The following is a 16,308-nucleotide window of genomic DNA, read 5'->3' as shown; positions in this document are numbered from 1 at the left end:
TTATTCCGTGCAGGAGCTTTGATTCCGAAATGTGCGAAATACTTTTTTTAATGTATTGGACTCTCGAAATGCTCTAGAATAACTTCCTTCTTAAAGTAAGCTTATGGTTAAGGCTTTAAAGTAAGGAGCCTTTTATAATACGAAAAACTTCCCTTCGTTTGTCTCATTTGCTGGCAATTACTTGGCTACTGGGTTTTCTCAAGGAAGAGTTCACGTGCAGAAAGCAGTCCCATCCTGAGGCTAACCATCCCTTAGGAAACTTGCTAACTCAGCCCAAACTTCGGGCAGCCATAATTCTATCTTATGCCCTTATAAGCAGGAAAGGAAGAAAAAACAGTCTGAAAACTACCAAGACTCATTTTTTTCCCCCTTTAGAAAGAAAAACAAACAAAGTTCTCTAATCTAGATTATTTGAATCAATGGTGATCAGCAGAGAGAAAAACTTGTGCTGTGACAATAAGGCTCAAGTGTTCAACCCTTCAACCCTTCGCACGCGGGCTGCACGCGGCTGAGGATGGCCGTGAACGCGGCCCAACTCAAAATCGTCAACTTGCTTAAAACATTATGAGATTTTTTTGCGATTACGTGTTGCAATGTATTTAACGTGTGGCCCAAGACAATTCTTCTTCTTTCCATGTGGCCCAGAGATGCCAAAAGGCTGGACACCGCTGGTTCAAAAGAACCTTAGGAGAGGGTTGTGGGTGCTGAGCTACAGCAGAGACGTAGGAATCCAGCTCCTGTGTTGTGAGCCGTTTGAGCCTGAGTAAAACAGGGAGTGCGGTGACCCTATACACAGGCTTGTAGGGAGGGCTGGACGAGGCCCTTCATATCCAGCCCTTGGCACAGTGCCTGGACTGTAAGAAACAGCGGTTACTAAGATAGCCCGCACCCGTAAACTACACATCTAAACCATGTCATCCTCGTTCAAGTTCCTTTGCTGCTTTATGAATGATCCACAGCTCCTGAAAAGAAAAAGCAACTGATATAACTAAAAAAAGATGTTTTAAATGGATTTGATAATATTTATATAATTAACAATGTAGACATTTTGAACATGAGTGAGTGAATGACTGGACAGTTGTGTGTGTGAAGGAGGACGCAGTATGAGTGTGTGTGCACACATGCGTGGATTTTCTTACAGGGAAAGGAGGAAACTGTAGCATGGTGGGTGGGCATGGACATGCCAAGCGGTCAGTGCTGTCTCCCAGCGTGGAGGGTGCCTCGTCGCGTCCAATGCCTGCCTGAGCGCACGTGCCTGTGAAGAAAGGGCCTCCGTGTCTTTCCCTGTTTTCAATGAAAGTAAAAAGACCATTGGTGGCTAGTTGGATTTCACCGTCTATTTTTGGGGGAATGAATTGATTGGATGCACACATTTTTCCAAGCACAGAGTGTGTCCACCCACCCATCTCTCCCATGTGGCCATTCCGAAGTCCCCAGATGTGACACTGTGCTAGTCACAACCGAATGCCTGACAGCAAAACACAGATGTTCTCTACTCTGTTCTTTCTGCATCACTCCGATGAAAGGATTCTCAAGGAGGGGACTCAGCATACTGTGCCATTTCTAAGAAAATCAGCACGCTGTGAGTGCAGTAAATATCTGTTTAATTTACAAACATCAGTAGTATAACTGATATTAGTCTGGAGAAAGACAAAGCACATCGAATTATACATGTACATCTAATTTTCTCTGTAAAAAACGTTTTTGGAAAGAAACATCTGCCTTTACAGGATACCCTGGGATTTTAAGGAGGGAAGAGCACAGTCCACTATAAATCATTATCAATTCTACATTGTAATTTAGCAGCAAACATGTTAACGTGGGGACATTAAGGTAACAAAGGAGCTTTATTGGTTGGGAAAAAAAATCACAGTTCTTGACATTACAGCCTTTTCTCTCAGCACCCTCCCCACCCTCCCCAAAGGGCCAAAAAAGGTCAAGGGGGCATTAATAACGTGTAAAAGATCTACTTTCTAGTGTCGACTGCTACACACCCTGTGTGTTCGGTGAGGACAGGGGCCACTCCTTTCTGTACAGGACGGTCTCACGCAAGGACTTGCGCCCTGGCTGCAGGTGTCCCCAGCGAGGCCAGTAGGTCAGTGACACCAGGGGTCAGATGTCGAAGTAAACAAGCAGACCAACACGCATTTATCCCAAGATAACACCCTATGTTAGTTCTATTGCCAAAAAAAATCCTGATTTTTAGATTTGAAAAATGTACAAAAATATCAGGACAATTATAAATTAATATATATTAAAGCATCGAGAAACAGCAAAAAGGATGGCCTAAAATGTTAAGTACAATGTACTTTGATACAATAAATATTTCTCATGGAAACTGAATACTGTATAGGGCTGTTTAGAACTCATAGAAACAAAAATTCATATTATTACTAATTTATTTATCAATAATCTATTGGTTCTTTATCATCTCTTTTATCATTTATATTACAAAAAAATTAATACTGGAAAACGGTAGATAAACACTTTTGTGTGCTTCTTCTGCTAACATGCTGACATTTAAAAAAGAAGATACAATTTTAGCCTTCCCGTCTTCTCGCAGGAACGGAGCCCAGGTGGTTTTCGGGACGCTCTATGTTTTGCACAAAATATTTCTCATCCGTTTGTTCTCTCTGGGAATGCCGGGTCCCACTCCTCCGCCTAGCCTCCTGCCTCACTCGCATGTGCTTGGCGTGTGACCTCGTGAGCGCAGAGCCGTGGACCAGGGCAAGTTCACGGCAGTGGCGCGCAGCAGCTCGGGCCTCCCTCCCACGCATCTGTGCTTCTGCGGGTCTTCGGCGCGTTCCGGGCGGCAGACCCAGGCCGCTGCGGTTCCCATCGCGGTCCTCCCGTGTCCGGGGTTACCGGCCTTCACACTTCTCCAGCGTCGGGGAAGCTGTAGTTCAAGCATTTCTATTTTTTTTCCAAATGCAGAAAAAAAGTCTTTATTCTCATAATAAAAATAAGTCTGTTCTGTAATTTACAATATATTTCAAATATTTCCACTATGAAGCATTCATGAGTCCCCACGCGGTCAGGGAGGAGACCGCAGCTCCCCAAGACGGGCGCCGCGGGGCGGGCGGTTAGGAGGCGCAGCGGGCGCAGCCGCACTTGACCACCTTCTCCACCTCGTCCACGAAGGAGGAGCCGTCCGTGCACTCGAAAGAGTATTTCCGCCGCTTGCTCCGCAGGGGCGCGCAGCACTGGCCGCCCGCGCACCCGCCTCTGCACTCCAGGCGGGAGACCTTCTTGGTCGTCTGGCAGGCGGCGTAGCCCTGCTGCTTTTGGTAGTAATCTCTGATCCGCTCCCCTTGACAGGAGACTTCTAGGGAAGAACAAAAAGCACAAGCACTTTAAGGGCGGTCTCTGTGTGTCAGTCGTGCGGAGTGACCACGAAGGCGCACCTGGAATCAGGGGTGGCAGGTCTGCTTCCTGTTTGTAACTGCTATTGTCAGTGTTAGGCTTAAATGATATATTATGGACCATTAGCATGGCCTGCTTGTTTTTTTTTTACTTTTTATTTTCAAAATGCTGCTTTTTTGGGCCTTTATTTTCAGCAGAGTGCATACTAGAAATGTGAACTATGAATACTATGGCCATTGGACTGACAAGAATATTGGATTCCTAAGTCTTTTCCTTTATGGCAAAAATATACATCTTCTGTTTTTACACTCCCAACAGCTGGTTCTGTTTACCGCAGGGAGCAGTTTCAGAGAGCGCGCAATTTAATTTATGAGACCTGGGGTTTAATATCATTCAATCTGTTACTTAATACAAGTAACATTCCGCTAACTTCTTACATTACCTGGTAGGAACTAGTTCAAAAAGAGCCATCTGCTAAAAGATTCCACGGGCACGTCCTGTATGTCTGGTCCCCTGATACACTCAACCAAACCCGAGCCAGGTGGGGGCAGGGCCTCCTGCTCATGGGAGAAGGAGAAAGGTGGGCCAGCAAGTCCGCCCTACATAATGTGCCGGGATACATTAGTTCGATTCTAAGGTCGGAGGTGATTTGCTCCTCACACTACAGCCAAATTATTAGCTCCCTCTTCTCTGTGCCAGAAGACGAATTCGTAACGTATTTGGGTGTGAACATCAGGTACAGGTAAGAAAGGAGTCAAGTTAAGTGCACTTCTATGGAAGGCCGAAAGGAGTATGTCCGTAGCAAATTGAGTTGTGAGAAGACAACCGAAGGCCCGTGAAAATCTTGCAGGGCAGGGCTGGGACAGTGGGAAATAAATTGACAGCAGCAACTACAAGTCATATAAAGCCCCGGTACTCCCCCTCTCTCTGGCTCTCATTCTGTCTCCCGGTCTCTCCTTTTGCTTTTGTAGACAGCGAGGAGCCGGGCTGGTCTGGCTTACCTCTGTCACAGCTGTCCCCGGTGTACCCACTGCTGCATTCGCAGTAGGGCTGCCCCAGGCCCGAGAGCCTGCATTTCCCGTGCTTGCACTTGATGGCCTGGCAGGGGTTCAGCAGATCCTCCTCTTCATCACAGAGGACGCCCCCGTGGCCCTCCAGGCACTTACAGCTGTAGGAGAAAGCGTTGATGGGCAGGCAGGTGCCGTGCACGCATCTGCAGAGAGGAGGGACGAGGGAGTGAAAATGGGTTAGCAGGAAGGATAAGGATGGAGGGATGGTGATGGCAGGAATGTGAGGGAGACAGTTTAAGGAGCTGACTTCCTTCCCCTTCCTCCTCCCCTCCCTCCCTCTGGGTTTGCTTTGAGGGTTGCAATATGGGTGTTCACCTACCAAATAGCCCAAACTTACTTATTTCCAAGACAGGGGTCATTGGTCCTCTGGTCACAGAGGGGCCCCGTCCACCCTTCCTCGCACTCGCAGGTGAAGCCCGAGGGGCTGCCGGCCTGGCACGTGCCATGGGCGCACACCTTCTTGTGGCACGGCTCGCAGCCCGGTAGGATGCCGGTTTGCATGGGCACCTTGCGGAAGTCCTGCAGCTCGCTGTTGATGTAGAGGTTGCGGATGCAGCCGTGGAAGCTGGTGCCGTTCTGCCCAGGGGCCTGGCGCAGGGCTGCTGCCACGTTGTTCTTCCCGGGCATTCCTGGAGGGGGAACAGCGAGTCAGAGGTCAGTCAGGCTTTGTGGGGACTCCTCAGCCATTTGCCACCCAGACACTGCTCTTAGCTCTTTCCATGGGGTGGCCGTCTGTGTGACGCTTCTTCAGGAGAAATGCATGTCACGAGCATCCAGTCCTGTGGGTCTCAACCTGCGTGCACTTTACAATCCAACAGGCTCTTGGAAGATGTACGGATGCTTGGCACCTCAGCCCAGACCTCCTTGATCCGATTTTCTGGGCAGGGTTGGGGAGGGAGAAGAGGTGTATGTTTCTTTGCTTTTGTTTTTTGGCAAGGCACTCCGGGCAATTTTAATGAGCAACTAGATAAAGGACCTAGTTCACTGATGGTCAGTTTTTAATTTTTAGTATCTGTTTCAAACCAAAGCTGACACGAAGGAGGCAGGAGTATATACAATCTGAAAGCAGAGCTACTGTACTTCAAGGTAGGATTAGGAAGAGGGAGCAGGTATGCTCTCTTCTCTCTCTACACTCACCCCTCAACCTAGGCACATCCACCCAGAAGCCTAGAGTTCTGCAAACCGAGGTTGGTAATTCCCTGACCCATTCCGTCTTTTAAACACGAAGAGCCCAGGGCCCGAGGAGCTCGGGCGGCACACTCAACATCACCCGGCAGGACAGAGTTGGTGTTAGGCAGGTGAGATGAGCCTTGCCGTCTCTGGTCACAGTTCGGTCCATGCAGGCTCAGAGGGCGAGGGCTGGGGTTCACAGTGACTGTGGATGCTGCTGGGCCTGCCAGATGCTAAGCTCGGGACCAGTCCAGCTCACCACTGACAACATCCGGAGCCCAGTCGTGGGTCTCTCTGCCTGGAACATCTCACCACGCTTCCTATCAGGATGGCACCTCATTCACACCATTTTTCCCCCTTGCTAATGGAGAGTGAAATCATGAAATGCCAAGAAATCGGAACTACAAACAAAATAACTTCCTCCAAACACAGAATTTGCAATCTTTGTGCGTATGCATTCCACTAGTGATAGTCATCTCGCAGCCCACATTTGGCAAAACTGAGGAATCTTTCCACGGCTTATGCCAGACCCTGAAATAGTTCCTGGATGGGCTCTGACCAAAGGCAGCTGTCCAGGCGGCTGTGGGAGGCTCAGAGAGCAGCTGGCTTCCCCCCTGGTGCCCATGTCCTCATTGTGCCCGGACTCCCAGCTTCTGGCTGGAGGGTCTACGGGCTTTGCTGGTTAGAAGGTCCAAGCATCTCAGCTCTCCTGGGCCCTGCCTTGTGGCAATGTCACCTTTCCCATCCACAGAGCCCTGTTTGCAGGCGCCAAAGTCAGATAGCCAGGTGCACAGCACCGCACACTGGAGGTCAAAGTCTTGCTGGTTGGTTCTGTGTGCACTTGGGCTGGTCATTTCCCTTCCTCTGAGGCTTGGTTTTCTCATCCATTACATGAGGGGATAGACTGAAAGAGCTGTTCCCAAGCTGGCCAGACGTAAGAACCAGCAGACGTGTGTGCTCAGAAGGCGGCTCCTGGCCCCCTCCCTCCCCACCCTGAGTCTGATGCTGCAGGAAGCCCAGCGGGCAGGGCAAGCATCCAGACATTGACCTGCACCTCAGGGGCTCGGAGGCCGGCCGGTGCACAACCACAAGCAGACGGCACAGAATTATGTGTCTTGGCTTTGAAGTTCCGGGCGCTCACGCTTTTCGTCTACGTGCATCTGGCCTTGGAAACTCGGTGCTTCTGTAGAGCAAGGTCGGAAGGATGAAGTGTGCTGCTTCCAGGAGAGGACTGGTGACAGGAAGTCCCTTACTCTGGGAGGAGATGTTCTAATTTAATCTTATCTGTCTGTCATGCGTGTGGACTTTGATGTCCACATGTTTATGGGCTTTCTTCAGAGGTTCGAAAAGAACACCTTTCCAAACTATTTTTTTAAAATTTTATTTATTTACTTTTTAAAGAGGGAAGGGAGGGAGAAAGAGAGAGAGAGAGAAACATCAATGTGCAGTTGCTGGGGGTCATGGCCTGCAACCCAGGCATGTACCCTGACTGGGAATTGAACCTGCGATGCTTTGGTTCGCAGGCTGGCACTCAATCCACTGAGCTATGCCAGCCAGGGATCCAAACTATTTTTAATAGCTTGTTTTGATTGGGTTATGATACATATATGTGCACATGTCAAGATCAAATGTACACTCGTGATGTTCCGCAGCGGGGACAAACAGGAAACCAGTTCCTTTTATTCCCAGAGCTAACAATTGTACGAGGTCTTAATTGATACTAACAAGCAAGAGAGACTCACAGCTAGAGAGCAGGAGGACAGCTTTGGCGGGTGGGGGTGGAAGGATCGAGCACAAAGAGAAAAGAACTGGTGGACACAGACAACAGCGTGTGATTACGGAGGGATGGGGTGAAGGTGGGGGAGGATGGAAGAGGGATAAACGGTGATGGAAAAAATTCAGTAAAAACAATCTACTAAGAAAAGGAATAGACCCATGTTTTTTTCCCCTTTCTTTCAGCTTGTCTTTTGTGCCATGGACTGTCGCTGGAGTTCAATCGACAGGTAACCCAATAGGAGATTTTTAGTTTTAACAAACTCTCCTGTTTCAAAATGACCATAAAGGGGTTAAGGGTCAGAGCTGAGGTCCTCTGCCCAACAGTGACAGTAGGAGATTTGTGACACGCTGATGGGACTTTTCGTGTAGGTCTTGACTCCTGTGTTTAACCCGCTAGGTAACACGACCCGTTCTGACAGGGTTATTACGCGGAGAAGCAGAAAGAGTAGATCGCTTTGTGTTGAGCAAGGCCTATGTCACAGGTAACTGATCACCCACGGGTGAGGCACAGCGGCCTCCCTCTTCGGCTAGAGCATGCTTCTGCGGTGGGCCTAGGGCATGGGGTCCTCACTGAGGGGTGGCCCGGTTTGCAGACTGGGAGAGAAAGGAGACCTTGTTTGCTTCACTCTCCTCTGCTATCTCAGGTTCCCCTGCCTTCCCCACAGAGATCCAGGGCTGCAGTTTCATGATTGCCTCGTGTTTCTTTGTTATTGCTGTTTTTTTAAGATTTTTAAACATTTAATCTTTATTGCATTTTTTCCCATTACCATTGAGTTCCCTTCTACTCCCCTCCCCCCAGCAAGCACCACACTGTGGTCCTTAAGCTGAACTTCCCTTGCTCGCTGACTTAGAAGGAAACCTGTCTGCTCTGTTCGCTGGCAGGGAGGCGGGGACGGAAGCGGTTTCCTCTGGGCCTGGGTGGACAGCGGCACTGGGTGCATGTCCAGTCCCCCTACCAGCAGAAGGATGACCACTGTTGGTTTGGAATTTAAAACTTTTTTTTTTCTCTTTTGGAAAACGTGCTGACCCAAGCACTCCCATTCTGTAATTCCCACCTCCCCGCACCGTATTCTAAAAGGGTTTACAAAGCTCACATGAAATGGTTTCTAATGAAAGCATAAGGAAATCAGGTGAGGAACAAATCCAGAGAAACACAGGCAGCCACAAACCTTCGGCTGCATCCCCTTCTGCTCTATGTGAATCAGTGAGTGGCAATGCAGGTGGCTGTGGGTCAGACAGGCCTGGACTTAGATGAGGTGTCTGTCACTTTAGAGCTTTGTGAACTTGGAGGAGTTTTATGAAGTCCCTGAGATTGCCTCTTTGGGACTGTAAAACAAAAAAAAGTCACACCTAGTTCTTCAGGTCTCTGAGAAATCAGAGTGCAAAAGGAGCATCCTGCTGAGCACATGCCATGTGCTTAGTAGATAGTTTCACTCCCTTCTCAGGTACATCTGTGACTGGCTTCACCCACCCCCAGGCAATAGCTGCTGACGGCCGTACAGGCCAAAAGGAAGGCTTCTGTCTTTTAACGAATCTCACAGTTGTGACCCCCATGTAGCAACTAGTCTACTTGCTGCACAGACTTAACATGCGATACATCTGATTACTTGAAAAGGTGGCTGCCTTCCCCATTCTCCTGGGCACAGAAGAGATTGTTGATTTCAACTCTGTATCCTGCAGCACGAAGTATTCACTTAGTTCCCAGCATACTGGAGACGCTTGATAAATATTCACAGAATGGAATCAAAGGCTTTGGAAGACTTTTAACTCTCTCGAAATACTCAAAAACCCCATCAAAGTGCTAGAATTTTCTATTGCAAATGACTGAAAATAAAAGTGCTCTGGATGATCAGGATAATTCCAAAAACTGCTGTCAGGGAAGGCTTTGAGGGGGTTGAGAAAATTGTGTAGCAGCCAGAGGTTACTATTTTGAAGGGAATGACGTGAACTTCATAAAATACCCGTCATGGCGAAGAAATCAGTGACACTGACCTGTAGAAAACCTTTAGCTTATTTATCTGTAAAATAAGTTAATTTTATCACTCATTTCACTTCAATTCAAAGTGATTTAATTCAACATTACATGCTTTGCTTCTTTGCCTGCAATTTGAAATTCTATGTCTCCAGTTTATATTGGCTCCTCCCAACAGAGGCAAGAGTGGGAGCTCTCTCCTTGGTGGACCCCTCCCTGGGCTCCTTCAGAATCTTGCTCACACTCCCTCCCTCACCTATTTACTCATCTGCCTTCTTGATTAAAAATAAAGTCCAAAGTCTTTATTACTCCAAGCCCCAATCCACATGCCGAACCCTCGCTCTCGTTCATTCACAGTAGGGTCACAGCTAAACGAAAACATCGTCTATTACCCCAATACAGTTTGCACGTTTAGTTCGTTTGTATGTTCATTCATTCACTCTGTTTCATTAACAATTATCCTGTCATCTACACGAATTAGCAACTGGTGGCCCTGACATTCCCAGCATGGTGACACGTCGCGGAAGCTGGAGTGTCCACCTCCTCGCGGGAGCTGGCGGGGGTCATGCGCTCCAGTGTGTATCCAACTTGTTTCACTACTTTGTTCACCGCCTGACTTGACCTCTCTCTGCTCTCTTTTCCCCAAGACCAGATCAAATAACAAGACGAAATTCTCTGATGTGTGCATCACCCAGCATGCAACAGACACCAGAACCAAGAACAACTTTCTCCACCCCAGTGACACTTGGAGCTGGGATTACAAAATGGTCCCTTAACAGCGATCTAGGGCTCTTTCTTTTCTGTCCTTGCTGTCCATCTCGCAGCGACTGATCCCTACTGGTCAAGGACCATGGCACCAGGCACCAGCAACTGCAGAATCAGTCTTTGAGGAAAATCACCGGGTTGGGGGACCCACTGGATGTGGGAGAGAGCTTACCTCCTACGTAGAGTGGGGAGTCAAAACTCAGAGTGGACTGCTTTGATAAGTTGGTGATGATTTTGGGGCTCCCTCCATCCACGGAGAGGGAGAGGCTCTGATCCAGGGCGAGTAGTTCTACAATGTGAAAGTTTCCATCGTTGATCGTCTCCACACTACAGACAGACAGACAGACAGACAGAGAAGCAAAACTGAGATGATGTGTTCACGTTCTTCATGTTAAAGAAGTCATACAACAAGCCCTGGCTGGCGTAGCTCAGTGGATTGAGCACGGCCTGTGAAGCAAAGTGTTGCAGGTTCCATTCCCAGTCAGGGCACATGCCTGGGTTGCAGGCCATGACCCCCAGCAACTGCACATTGATGTTTCTCTCTCTCTCTCTCTCCCCCTCCCTTCCCTCTCTAAAAATAAATAAATAAAATCTTAAAAAAAACACTCAGAGAAAAAGCTTAAAAAAAAAAAGAAGTCACAATATAAACTCTAATAAACACTTCTTAGGAACAGATACCCCTGTCTAACATTAATGAAGATAAAAGCCATTAGTTGATGTAAAAATAAAAGATATTTTTGATGTGATGCTATTTCTATCCTTAGGAACAGAGATAAGCCTGTTCTTCCATTGGGAGAAGCAGAAAAGACTACATTTTATCACTATCCAGTCATGTTCTCTCAATAAACGAAGTTTGTCTGAAAAAGTCCAGTCTTTGTTAATATAATGAGGATGGTTTTCAGGAAATTGATGTCACCTGGCAGCCAAGGAGAGTGGACTGGAATGCACATGCATGAACAATGATGACTTCACTTTACTAGTCAGTGGGGGCGGTAGATGCTTTCAAGTGAAGATGTGTACTGTGTGGTCATCGCATTCAAAATGACTGAGAGAGTAGAGCAATGGAATCTGCATCAGATTTTGCATTAAGGTTGAACAGTCCTCCATGGACTGAGTCAGATGAGTCAGAAGGCCACAGCTATAGGCAACTGGCGATTGGCAGTTTCATCATGACAATATGCTCACTTATGCATCATGTCTCATACAGAGTTTTTTGGTGAAACATCAAATCACCCAAGTGATGCAGCCCCCCTGTAGCCCATATTTTGAGCCCTGTGACTTCTGGCTATTCCCAAAACTAAAATCACCTTTGAAAGGGAAGAGATTTTGGACCATCGATGAGATTCAAGAAAATATGACAGGGCAGCTGATGGTGATTGGGAGAACTGTGTGAGGTCCCAAGGTGCCTACTCTGAAGGGGACTGGGGTGTCATTGTCCTATGTACAATGTTGTTTGTGTCCTGCATCTTCTTCAATACGTGTCTCCTTTTCATAGGACATGGCTGTGTACTTTCTGGACAGATCTCATATAGAAATTACAAAAGATGCCTGATGTATTTGCTGGTAAATGCCACACAAGTTGCACTCACTAAGAAACTGTTAGTCCAAGTCGCACGCAGAAGACAAGGGACCCACACCTGTGTGACGTATCTTCTACAGACACTGATGGTAGCAGATGAGCGGCACCTGCTCTCCTCAATACTGCACAGACGCCTCGTTAGAATCAGACGTTCCCAAATGCAGGACGGTCCAGTGTGGGAGGACCACTGCACTCTTTAAAGCGTGTTAGCTGATTAACACATATTCTTAATTTCTTTGGGTTTTTCAGAGGACCGCCCATCAAATGGCGCTACTGTGAAGGAGTCTATGCTCAGTGCACAGGACGGGATGGCAGACTGAACAGAACGTGGGCCAGAGGCCCCTCCAGGAGTCTAGTGGTGACAGGGGTCCTTCCGTTTCTCGTCTGCAGCTTCACAGGGCAAGGGGCGACAGTTACTCCCACAAATTCTGAGGGAGCTTATGAGCATTTATGATACGGACAAAAAGAAGAAGATTAAGAAACTTAGATAAATAAAAAACGAGGATTGAAAACAGGATGAAGCTGGGCGTCACTAGTGAGCAGGTGCTGCCTGGTCTCCCAGGGCGGCCGTGAATCCCGTGAGCGCGCTGCAGCAGAAAAGGAGCAGAGGGAGGAGGGGACCGAGACACAGGGTGTGCCAGCCACACGCTCACCTTCCACTGTGGACGCCGACCATGGCATGCATCCCAACTGGGGCCAGAGGTAAACAGTGGATACCAAAGAGCTAATCTAACAGTCTTTTGACTGGAAAGATTTTTTTAAATGGCTCCAGAATGAAATGATCGAAGCACATGTTAAAGGGATTGGGAATGCCTAACATTCCCTACACAAGGTGTTTACTTAAATTTCCAGGCCATTGGTATTTGAATTTGCAAACAGGTCAAGCCTGGAAAACAGCCGAAAAGTGCACTGGCATTTCTGCTTGGGTGTCACCACAGAAGTCTGATCTTATTGCCTTTTTTAATTTAATTGCCTACGTAGGATAGGAAGGTCTTGTGATTCGATAACAACGTAAAGCATTCTGTAGACCTGTCACATTTGAGGTTCTCTTGTTTTAAGTGCTTCAAGTAGTCCCTGCTGGGATCTTTGATAACTTGTCTCAAATATCATGTTTAAAAAATGTCAGATATGCTAATAAGTATTTCTGCCTTCTACACATTTAATTATCCCTTTAAAATCAACAACAAAAAAATCCCGCTATATGAGGAAATCATTTGCTACGTAAAGTTGCATTGTGACTGTTAGTGGTCTTAAATGTTAGTTTTCTAGGGGGATATGCTGGATAGTACCATCAAATGGCTGTGAAGTGTACAGATTTTTGATGTCAAGTAAACTTGGATTTGAATTCAGTTCTTGAAATTTAAAAACATTTGACTTTAGGTAAGTTACTTGATTGTTAATAAAGTTTGGTTTTCTCTTCAGTAGATGTTAATAAATATTTACCCCTCTTATGGTAAATTTGAGGGCAATAGGAGATACATTTTTAAAAAGATTTTATTTATTTATTTTTAGAGAGGGAAGGGAGGGAGATAGAAAGAGAGAGAGAGAAACATCAATGTGCCGTTGCTGGGGGCCATGGCCTGCAACCCAGGCATGTGCCCTGACTGGGAATTGAACCTGTGACACTTTGGTTCGCAGCCCACGCTCAATCCACTGAGCTACACCAGCCAGGGCAGGAGATACATTTTTAAAAATGCAAAGCAAAGCATCCAGCATATGGAAAGGACAAAGTTCAATGTTAGATATTAGTGTCACTGTCACCAACATCCCCACAGTTATCATCCAAAATATGCCACACTATCTCAGAACTTTCTTTAGGAAGAAATGAGGCCAGTTGTATTTTTAATAATAATTGTAAGATAATATTAAAGACCGACAGAAACATCATAGCTACTTTGGGGGCATATCTTATTCAAGTTGCTAGAAGTTTTACGTGAAACATTAAAATAAAGATGTATATAGAGAAGACAGTGGCCAATTGGTTTTTCTTTGTGACCACACACAGCTGTCCCATGAATCTTCTATGACTGTAATTAAGTCATAGATAATAATAACGAGGCCCCCGTTTTCTTTACAATTGTAAAAAGAAGACCTCTATGTACTGGGGAGTGGGTTCTGGGTCAGACAACAGTTTTAGACAATTGATCCAGGCATGTCATCATGGACGGTGGTGTTTGGTTTGATACAGTACAACTGAGTGTACTCTCCTTCACAGCAGGAGCCATGCATCCTTATTTCTGTGCTCCTTCATGGATCCACTACAGTGTCTGGGATACAGTAGATGCTCAATAAGTACATGGTAAGCAATGAAATACAAGGGAGATGAATTGAGTATTATGTAAATAGTTTTTTTAGGAATACTAACTGGATAATAGTAAAAAACAGTCAAGAGACTTCAAGCGTTCTTTGGGCAGGATATCGAAAACATTTATTTTATTTTTATTGATTTTTTAAAGACTTTATTTATTTATTTATTTTTAGAGAGAGGGGAAGGGAAGGAGAAAGAGAGAGAGAGTAGTTAATATGTGTTTGCCCCTCTCATGCCCCCCAATGGGGACCTGGCCCACAACCCTGGCATGTGCCCTGACTGGGAATTGAACTGGTGACCCTTTGGTTTGCAGGCCAGCACTTAATCTACTGAGCCACACCAGCTAAGGATAAATAAATGTATTTTATTTAAAATGTTGGATTGTACAGTGGCCATACCCTAAAGGGCAATGCTGGGAGCTAAATCTTGTTTGGCTTCTTATCCTTAGTCTCATATGTGCGACACTGGATTCGTGACTTTGGGTCGTTTTTCTCTGCTTTATTTTCCTCATCAGAAAAATGGGACTAACAAGACCGAAGAATTATACAGCACACACTATGAGCTGGGTACTGTTCCAAGAACTTGACATGTATTAACTCATTTAAGATTCACAACAAGGTGAAGGTTTGGGCACTGAGGGTACTCAAGGTGGCACTGCCGGCGGCCACATAGCGTTAAAGGCAGGTGGCCTGGCTCCAGAGGACGTGCTTTTGATTATTATGCCTCACTTTTGAAAAAATACTCAAAGAGTAACTAGCCTGTACAATCCTCATGTGTTCTCACCACAAACAAGCCTTTAATAGGGTGATTTCTCTCCCAAAATAGCCTAGGAATAAAGTTCTATGGAAAATAGCCTTATGTGGTGGTTGCCTGACTTCGACACTCACTAAAAATCAAGGAATTGTAAAAATAATGTAGTAATCTTATGGCGAGAGTCTGAATTCAGTGAAAGTTATGAGAATGCATCTAAAGCACAGAGACGTGAAACTTGGATTTGGGTTTCATTTTCCAAATTATAAGTAAAATTCAGACTGACTTGGGTTTTCCTCCTCCCCAAAGCTGTAAGTGTCCAGTCTGATCATTCCAGACCTTGGCAAGAGTTATCACCGAGCTCAATTCCATTTCTAGTTCCCTAGAATTAAGGCCTCACTCTGATCTTTTAATAGGTAAGTACTGTAAAATTAATAGTTTCAGATTTTGGGGTTTTTTTTTTTTTTGGTTTTTAAGGTGGCATTGTGTGGCTGGGGCCTGAGGAGAAAATGTGAGAGCTAAGAGTATTCTAAATTGGTGTCCCACGCTGTCTTGTAAAGCATGTGACAGGCTGGGGGATGACCAGGCGCGACCTTTGGAAATAAAAGCAGTGACCAGGCACACCAGCTGCAACACAATAGAACTCAGTCGTTATCGATTTTACAGTCTATCACAGTCATGGCCCACCTACCGGCTCTCTCTCGAGGCCTGAGGGCCTTTCCGGTTCGGAGGAGCACGGACAAGCCCTCCCTCTCTCTCTCAATCCAGGGAGCTGTGTGTTTGATGACTCACAGAAGTCACAAGCGAGCCACTTAGCAGCGCGCCCCTCCCCTGGAAACGTACTTTGCCTTTACGGCCTTTATTATGTAATTCAGCCTTGCTACGCTCATCTGTTACCTGAGATTTGATTTTCTTGAATTTCTAAACAGCTGTATAGAAACAAAGCAGCTGCTCAGCGATGCCTCGTGGTGTGCTGCAGAGAAGGAGTTTAAACACTCGGGGCTTAAGAGAGGAGAGCCTGTAACTTGCCTCGGATTTTCCTAATGTACGTGGGACACGTGAACAGTGGCTTTTATATTCCTATCTCAACCATAAATCTTAAGTGATTTCAGTAACTTAATAAAAACACATAGAGTTCACTTTGCTATGCAAGGTACAGCTTTTTTTGCCTTAAAAATTTCAAGTATTGGTTGGCATATTCCGTGCAATGAAACAGGAATATGCAAAACAAGACAAATTCAACTGGTCACCTCATTTTGGCATCTCTGGGCTGAAGATACTTCAGCTGTGAAGAGGGGTGATAATGAAGAATTTCCCCGACCACCCCTTTTAAATCAAAAAGAATGGGAGGCTAAATAGGGTTAAAGGTATTTATGTATATGCCTATGAGTTTTCACAGGATGTTTGAAAAATAATGAGTCTATCAAGTAAAGTTATATTTGAATCAGTACTTTGGAATCAAATTAATTAAACTGCCCTGAAATAGAGAGTGACTTCTATATACAGCGAGAGTAACCTGTAAGACAATAACATTGCACTCGGGTACTTATTCTTC

The 16,308-nt window shown here is 46.0% G+C and overlaps 1 protein-coding gene across 13 annotated transcripts in view; it reads right to left on the bottom strand.

The window, feature by feature from the left end:
• Positions 1 to 1,587: 1,587 nt before the first annotated feature.
• The window catches only part of SLIT2 (slit guidance ligand 2), a 329,343-nt gene continuing 314,622 nt past the window's right edge, over positions 1,588 to 16,308 (bottom strand). For all 13 annotated transcript variants that reach the window (XM_036019209.1, XM_036019239.1, XM_036019222.1 and 10 more), the window contains 4 exons: positions 10,289 to 10,443; positions 4,771 to 5,062; positions 4,365 to 4,576; positions 1,588 to 3,325 (listed from right to left, as the gene is read on the bottom strand). In XM_036019209.1, coding sequence (XP_035875102.1) covers positions 3,084 to 3,325; positions 4,365 to 4,576; positions 4,771 to 5,062; positions 10,289 to 10,443 — 901 coding nt within the window. In that variant the 3' untranslated portion in view covers positions 1,588 to 3,083. The remainder of the gene's footprint in view (positions 3,326 to 4,364; positions 4,577 to 4,770; positions 5,063 to 10,288; positions 10,444 to 16,308) is intronic.

The sequence above is a fragment of the Phyllostomus discolor genome, chromosome 1 (genome assembly GCF_004126475.2).
Source record: "Phyllostomus discolor isolate MPI-MPIP mPhyDis1 chromosome 1, mPhyDis1.pri.v3, whole genome shotgun sequence".
Taxonomy (NCBI): domain Eukaryota; kingdom Metazoa; phylum Chordata; class Mammalia; order Chiroptera; family Phyllostomidae; genus Phyllostomus; species Phyllostomus discolor.
Note: the sequence above shows the minus strand (reverse complement) of the source record. Positions and strands in the feature narration are given on the sequence as shown.